Source organism: Primulina tabacum, chromosome 1, assembly GCF_025594145.1.
Source record: "Primulina tabacum isolate GXHZ01 chromosome 1, ASM2559414v2, whole genome shotgun sequence".
Lineage (NCBI taxonomy): Eukaryota > Viridiplantae > Streptophyta > Magnoliopsida > Lamiales > Gesneriaceae > Primulina > Primulina tabacum.
Window position 1 is genome coordinate 52,145,597 of NC_134550.1, and position 8,543 is coordinate 52,154,139.

At 33.5% G+C, this 8,543-nt stretch overlaps 1 protein-coding gene and 1 long non-coding RNA gene across 4 annotated transcripts; one reads left to right on the plus strand and one right to left on the minus strand.

Annotated features, from left to right (window-relative positions):
- Positions 1 to 1,427: 1,427 nt before the first annotated feature.
- Positions 1,428 to 2,185, plus strand: LOC142519511 (NDR1/HIN1-like protein 1). Its single transcript, XM_075622551.1, has one exon. The coding sequence runs from the start codon at positions 1,501 to 1,503 to the stop codon at positions 2,125 to 2,127; it is 627 nt and encodes a 208-aa protein (XP_075478666.1). The 5' UTR covers positions 1,428 to 1,500; the 3' UTR covers positions 2,128 to 2,185.
- A 1,782-nt stretch (positions 2,186 to 3,967) lies between these two features.
- On the minus strand, positions 3,968 to 5,914 carry LOC142548186 (uncharacterized). Of its 3 annotated transcripts, none has more exons than XR_012820933.1 (4): positions 5,474 to 5,914; positions 5,342 to 5,374; positions 4,661 to 4,744; positions 3,968 to 4,402 (listed from the first exon to the last, which is right to left on the minus strand). It is a non-coding gene; the product is annotated as an uncharacterized LOC142548186 (long non-coding RNA). The 3 variants fall into 3 exon arrangements; XR_012820934.1 differs by having other exon boundaries at positions 4,661 to 4,721; positions 5,474 to 5,913; XR_012820935.1 differs by lacking the exon at positions 5,342 to 5,374 and having other exon boundaries at positions 5,474 to 5,913.
- Between the last annotated feature and the right edge of the window lie 2,629 nt (positions 5,915 to 8,543).

Consider the following 8,543-nt stretch of genomic DNA (forward strand, 5'->3'; position numbering starts at 1 on the left):
ATTAGAAAATAAATCGAGTTTACAAAACCAATACTAGTAAAGAAATAGATAACTATCTTCCTTAACAAGTCAATGAAATAAATTGCATTCTAAAATATCAATTACAAAAATAAGCAAAACACAAAAATGTAAATCTGTGTGGCCGAAATTTGGAGCAACAAAAAAATTCTTCAATCGACACTTTGTACAAATGTTGTCTTCAACTGTTTTTAACACAATGAAACAACAATGCTTTGTTTTTGCGAGTTTTTCAGAAAATTCTCTCTTGGCTCTCTCGTATCTCTCTCCTCTTGCTTTGTTTTTTTTGTGCAAAAATTATTCTTATATATATATATATATATATATATATATATATATTTAGACTTGTGTTGATCTTGATAGAATTCATTGAATAGATTCGTAGAAGATAAAAAAAGTAGTCTTTCGAAAGAAATTCTTTTAAATATTAAAAATCGAATCTAGATATTAAGAAACTCAATATTATAGAAAGACGAAACTCTTATACAAAATCTTATCAATGAAGATTTTTTTTAAAAAGAATTTGTATTGTAATGCAAGTCATGTTTCCTTTCACACACACACACACATATAAATATATATATTTGTATAGTGCCCACATTTGTGTTCGTCAGTGAGGTGACACACACCTATTGGATGTGATAAAATATATCAAAATTGCAATCCAATATATGAGTGTCACCACGTTGATGAACACAAAATTATACGGTTAATTTCATCTAGTTATATATGCATGCACTCTTTTCATCAGACAAACTTCTAACAATCGATAATCTCATTTGGTTCTTCATCCCCCATCTCATTATAACATACTAACTATTTATTGTATTTGTGAAACAAATTATTACTCTAGTGTACTTGAATAATATAATTCACACGAATATTTCGTTTCGTCATATTAAATCATCACACATTAACTCATTTTTTATTTGACAAAGTACATTTGTACATCATCGTTTCTTTTAGATTTAATAAATTAAGTTTGAATGAAATAATGTTGTTGAATTCAAGAGAAAGCCCCTCAAATCCAAAAAGAGCAAATGGTCGGCTAGCTTTACCCATTGGTCATGCCATCCCATAAATATAACGTCGTCTTCGAAAGAGTTAAAAAATATAAAGACCCCAACCTAAATTTTTGAATCTTCTAACCTTCGACCTCAAGCATCTCTCCTCCCTAATGGATAAAGGGTTAAATTTTCGCCCTCTTGTTATTAATTTTGAGTTACAAAACTAATGTGACATTAAAGTTCGATCCATCTTTGATATATCAACTTTGACAATATTGTTGTACTGAACTATTTCAATACTTAAAACTAAATATCATACGAGAGTAACACAATCAAGGACAAACCCTCGCTTATATATAACTTTTCGTACATTTATGCAACTCTTTGTAAGATTGTAAAATACATAACGTATTCATCCATTGTAAGTCTCTCCTTGTGTGCATATATATAACCTCGCCGCTAGAACCACCGCGACATGACGGCCAAGGATTGTGGGCGCAACCACCACCACCGCAAAAAACTATGTCGCCGCCTTCTTGCCTCCTTACTTGGCTTCATAGTCCTCGCGCTCTTCCTCATTCTCCTCATATATCTCATCCTCCGTCCCACCAAACCCCATTTCATCCTCCAAGATGCCACCGTCTATGCCTTCAACCTCTCCCCCGCAAACCTACTCACCACCAGCCTCCAAGTGACATTCTCCTCCCGTAACCCTAATGAAAGAATTGGCATTTACTATGATAAAATTGAAGTGTACGCTTCGTATCACAGCCAGCAGATAACTCCTCCGACGCTGCTTCCGTCCTCTTATCAGGGACACAAGGATACCACCGTTTGGTCACCGAATCTGAACGGGAAATCCGTTCCTGTGGCTCCGTATCTTGCTGCTGCCCTTAAACAGGATCGGTTAACCGGAACTGAGCTGATTAACGTGAGAGTCGAGGGAAGAATTAGATGGAAAGTAGGTACTTTTATTTCTGGGAAGTATCATCTGCATGTGAATTGCCCGGCGTACGTGAATTTTGATTCCAACAGTAACAGCGTTGCTATGGGGCCGGCGATCAATTATCAATTGATGAAGAACTGCCACGTCGATGTTTGAGCTTCGTCTGCTTCATCAATGGTTTTTTTTTTTGATTTCCATCGTAATTTGTTTATAAATTTGGTCGTCTTGTTATTTTTTTTTACAAAAATTCATGTGAAACGGTCTTACGAATTAATTTTATAAAACGAATATTGACTCGACCCAATTCATAAGAAAATATTATTTTTTTATGCTAACAGTATTACATTTCATTTTAAGTGTAGATCGGGTTGATCTGTATCACCAAACCGGAAATATATATGTAAAACCATATTAAAATACTTAATCATTTTTCTCTGAGCAAGTTGGATGTTACGAGTTTTGGAAGTAAAAAAATAAAAATAAAAAACTGAAACATACGTATATAGTTGCGTTGTAGTACTTGTGATTCTTTTGAAATTTGTTACACTCTATAAATTTCTTGTAAATTAAATTAAATTATATACATGCTGACAATTCCGGATGGAGGGGAGATCGCCCGGTTCAATAGAAGACTTCAATAATTTAAAGATTTTTTAAAAACGATATAATTTTGAGAAAAGAATAATTATGATTCCTTATAAAATTGTTTCATATAAAATTTTTAAAACAAAAACTTGTGTGAGACGGTCTCACAGGTCGTATTTTGTGAGATGGATCTCTTATTTGAGTCATCTATGAAAATTATTCCTTTTTATGATAATATTTTTATTTTTTATTGTGAATATCGGTAAATTAATTCGTCTCACAAATAAAGATTCATGAGACCATCTTAAAAGAGACCTACTCAATTTTTAAATATTTGAATGACGTCCATATACACCATCATTTATGACCTAAAAAATTATTGAATCATACCACACGAACACATATTTTATGAAATCATCCTAATTAAATTCATATATTATTACAACTATTATTATTAATATTAAATATGAAATATTTTCTAGATTGATGAGTAGATTATTAAAAATAAATTTTAGTTTGATATTTTTTTGTAGCTTTGTTCATTTCTTTACACTGAACAAATATAATAATAATGAACTAAACGAAAGAGTGAATGAAAAATAGAGGTAGATGCGTGTCTGAATGAAAGACTGCATCAATATGGAAATGGGCAGAAAGGTTACGCCAGCAAGCTCACGGTCTTTCAGGTTTCAAATTTGCCCATATATACATTTTGAATCACTACGAAAAAAATGATTTTCAACGTTACGTCATCAACAGCATGCATTAAAAGCACGCTGCGAATACTACTTTTCATGATTACACTCATATATGCGCTGTTAATAATGTTGCACTTGAAGAAATAACGGCGTACATTAAAAGCACGCTGCGGATATTAATGCACGCTGCGGATAATAATATCCGCAGCATACATTTATGTATACTGTTAATAACCTATGCAATTTTCGCAGCGCACAATAAAAGCACGTCGTTAATAGTATTATTAACAGCGTGCATGTTTATGTGCGTTGTTAAAAGTAAATCATTTTTTTTTAAAAATCGTGTTTAGACATTAACGACGTACATTAATCGTATGCCGTCAATAGTATTATTAACGGCATGCATATTATTAGCTCATCACATTATTTAGCGTATTTTAATATCTTGTATGATTTTTTTTATCAAACAATAATCTTTGTGTATATGTTTTTTCTTCTTTTTTGATCATGTGTTTATGCGTGTTGTATGTCCATTTTTTCTTTGGCCTTGTAAAAGATCAATCCAAGAATACGACGATCAAATGTAATAATATCACTACAAGAAAAAAGAGTTGTCTTTTATATTTAACTTTTTTTGGGTTTGTACCTATTAATTAAAATATTAATTACAAAATCTATTTTGAATAGTAAAATATAGAAACATGCCAAAAAAATTTAAAAATAACAATTATTAGAATCAATAAATCGAAACAATACTATTTTAAATATCAATCAACATTTAATCTACATAAAATTTAGATAAAAACTCCTACAGATGCTAAATATACATTACGAACAAAATACTACAAAAACCATAAACATAACAAACAAACACTTGGTGATATTTGCTATACAATTCACTAATCACTGCAACTATTGATTTCACATAGTAGTTATGTACAGAACACCACTTTCCTCTCTTTCATGAAATTTCCTGCAGCAGATCATGCTAATTTGCACCACTAATGTAACCACATATTATCCATATTCATCCATACCCTGCAAAGATAAATCATCAATGTCACCTTCTTGTTCCCCTATTTCATGAAATTTCCAGCAGCAGATGTCTCATTCTAACAAATATAAGATGACAATTAGCCATTTATTCCCTGAAAAACAGTCAATGAAATATCAGCTGAAATCTTCCTGTGCAAGCATCGATAATCCACAAACCAATAGAGTGCATGAAATTAGGATTGGTAGGGTGCATGGAATTAGGAAATATCAATTATCAACCGGGTCACCAAGCAAGTGAATTTTCTTCTGATTGGTAAGTATTACACGGGGACTGCACCGCATCATTAAGAAGAAATCCTACTTATATGATTCATGTTAAGAAAAATATTGACAAATTTAAGAAAACGGACCTGGTTGTGATCAGGATATGGTATGATTGATGCACAAACACCCAATAAGTGACATCATCAGCTACATGCACAAGAAGATGGACACTACAATCACCATCATTTAATTATCATTTTCAGCTTATTCATATGCTCGATTTTAAGATCATAATTCATATCATACTTATCCAAAATGCACTTATCATACATAATTGAATTTCTAACTCAATTTCTCATATTTCATCAGAAGATATTGAATTGAAATTTGTTCGTTTTGATAGGCTGATTCGCACAAAACAGAAACTTTGTACCATACTTCTTAAAACGGATTTTAGATTCGTCAAATTAATATCTTGCTCATTTTTCACTCAAATCAAGATCCGCCAATGGAAATGAAAGAAAAATTGATCATATAAATTTTTTAGTTGAAACTAAATTCAAAATCATAGTCGTTTACTCCCAGAATTCAGTAGAACACACTACATCCACACGAGGTCTTGTACATTTTCAGAACATGAGCAGTTCCAGTAAAATATTCATAACACTCTCGATTCTTCATAGAATTAGAATTAAACGATTTTACTATCATTTCGAAGATAAAACATAGCTCTACAACTTTACTTCAGCCCATAATCACAAAATACGAACACATAACTCGCAGCAACCCCAAAACAAAAGGCTAAATTCGAGCATAAACATAATTACCGAATTTAACTCCAAGTTCAAAATTCTCTAAACCTACGACATAAATCCAATATATACGTCAATATAATGCATTAAAATCGACGAAACGAATTTAAATCGGAGCGCTCAAAAATTCAAAAATCGGCAGCCTACTTAAATGAACCAAGGCTGGAATTTGAGCCCAATGTTTACCAAAATCGGAGCTTGAACTAATCGCTATCGGTCCCGAGGTTGTGACACGCCGGAATATCTCCGGAGTTACTATTCACGACTTGAAAACAACCCAAAAATACCCAAGCAAAATTAACCAAAAACACACCAAAATCGGACAGAAACAGCGTGCGGTTCAGGTCGCAAAATCACCAACGATTCAAGCTTATTTGCTTCAATTCTACCTTAGATGCAAGCTACAGGTCCTGTGCTAGGTGTAGGGTGCACGACCGACCCATTTTTGGTGGTGCAAGCCGTCGCAATTTGGAGACGGGGAGATAATGGCCGACAAGATGCGGGTTTGGGATTGGGGCTTTCTTTCTTACGGGAATTGGTTTGGGTTGGGAAATAGATTTCCTTTCTTAGGTAAAACTGTTGTCTTAAACCTAAAAAAATATGTTCAAACACAATAGCTTTTTTAAAGTCATTGTCTTTTGAACGAATTTTTTTTTTGTCTAAGACAAAACCGTTGTCTATAAATAGGTATTTTGGGTATAAACAGTTGTCTTAAACACATAAAAATAACACAAAAACGACGGTTGAAAACCGTTGTTAAATGAAAAAAGTTAATGGTTTTAACAAAAACCGTTGTCTTTTAAGTGTTGTAAATCCATATTTTTTTGTATCGAATGATGTAAATATTTGATATTTGTGATTCATTTACGACAAAAAATAAGAGCGTAAGCATATTTTCTTTTTCACTAGACTAATTCTAAATGCACATGTTAATTGTTTTACCGAGTAAAATCAGTTCTTATGCAACATTCAAATTATAGATTAAAACACTATTTAATTTAAATATAAATAAGAAAAAAAAATCATTGCACATCAATAAGCTGAAAAAGAAAATCAATATTGCCACTACCAACAAACGAAAAAAAAAATTGAAGCAATGATTAAAAGTAAAAATCTATGATAAAAAGTATAATCTCAAACATACAAAATATATTAAACTATACATTGTTTAGTTCTTGATCCAGATTTAACAATGATGATGTATATCATGTAATTTTGTTTTCTTCCCGTAACATTAAGAAGATTTCTTCATTAAAATGACAATCAGCAAAACGTGATGTAAATACGTCGCATGTCTGAGACTCAATATATCAAACGATTGATGTGCTATCATAACCGATATAAATTATGATCTTTCTTTGAGGTCTCATTTTTGTTCGTTGAGACGGTGCAATAGGCACATATACCATACATCAAAAAATTCTCAGATGAGAAATGTCTGGTTCTTTAGCAAAGACAAACTGCAATTAGGAGTATTTATGATATGCACTTGGTCTGATGCGAATTAATGCAGCATCATGTGAAATTGCATGTTCCCATATAGAAACAAAGAGTTTTGTTTTCATAATCATTGGTCTAACAATCAGTTGTAGATGCTTAATCAATGATTCAGCTAATACATTTTGTCTATGTACATGAACAACATGATGCTCAACAGTGATTTCCGTTAACATACAATAATCATTGATAGTTTGGACAATAAATTCACCAGCACTATCAAATCTAATTTTCTTGATTGTCTGATCAAAAAATTGATTCAAGAATTTTATTATTTGAGCAAGTAATCTTATAAATGTCACATTTCGAGTTGATAATAAACATACATGTGACAATCCGCTAGAGGTATCGATCAATACCATAAAATATTTAAATGGTCCACATGGTAGATGAATTAGCCCACAAATATCACCTTGAATACGTTCAAAAACATGGGTGATTTAGTTTGGATTTTAGCCGGTGATGGTCTTATAATAAGTTTTCCAAGAAAACATGCTTTACATTGAAACTTATTATTTTGAAAGATCTTCTGGTCTTTCGGCGGATGACTATGTGTATTTTTGCTATAATTCTTCGCATCATTGTTGAACCAGAATGTCCTAATCGATCATACCAATTGACTAAAATTGAAGAATATATCAACTACCATGTTTGATTCAATTGGACTTATATGTGTATAATGCAATCATGTAGGGAGCATTGACACTTTTTCAACTACATATTTCTTTCATGATTTATATGTAATAATACACATATATTTCTCATTTCCTTCATTTATTGTCTGAGTATCATACCCATGAAAATATGTCATTAAAGCTCAACAAATTTCTTTTTGATTATGATGAATACAAAACATCTTATTTGAAGTTTTGTACCATTAGGTAACAAAAATGTGCTTTGCCACAACCATTAATCAAGTTTACACGACCTGGCATTGTATTCACTGATAAGTGCAAGATTTGCACTTAATTTATATTAGAATCCATTTTGAATTATGCTTGTTTCGAACAGAATTATGCGGTCTTTGGTTTGTTTTTGTTGTCATTCCAGGAATGAAGAAAATAGTGGAAACGAAGCCAATTGGACCAAGAAAACAGAGCGGTGCGCAAAAGAGGATAAGTTGCACAGCCGCGAGCACTCCATCCGGCAGAGGTGTGCGCGCGGCCGCGCCACATCACGCGCAGGCGCGCGCGCACCAATACATGCGAGAACCAGTAGCTCGCGCGCCACCGCGCGACATCATGCGCAGTCGCGCGCGCACACATGCAAGAAGATCGACAGAAGCTAGCGCGCGACCGCGCGCACAGATATAACATGGAGACCCGAGAGGTGCGCGCGACCGCACCACTTCTCGCGCAGCAACAACCACACGGCAGAATGGTGCGCGCCACTGCGCGCGCCGTGCGTCCAGATTATTATAAAATGCGCGAGTTAGGTCAGAAACGGGGGTTGGCCGTCATTGGAAAAACACACGAGAGAACAGCCGCCTAGGGAGAGGAAACGCACAAGCAAACAAGAGACGAAGATTTGGAGCACGAAGAACTATGAATACGGAGACGACACTTCGTATTTGTTATCTTTTCCTTCGCTTCTTTATTTTATAGTGTAGCGATGTCTAGAACTATGAATATGTCTTGTGTTCTTTTGGATTTCGTGATGAACTAAATTTCCATTCTAGAGGTTGACATAGCTTTGTCTATACGATGATTTGACGTTGATA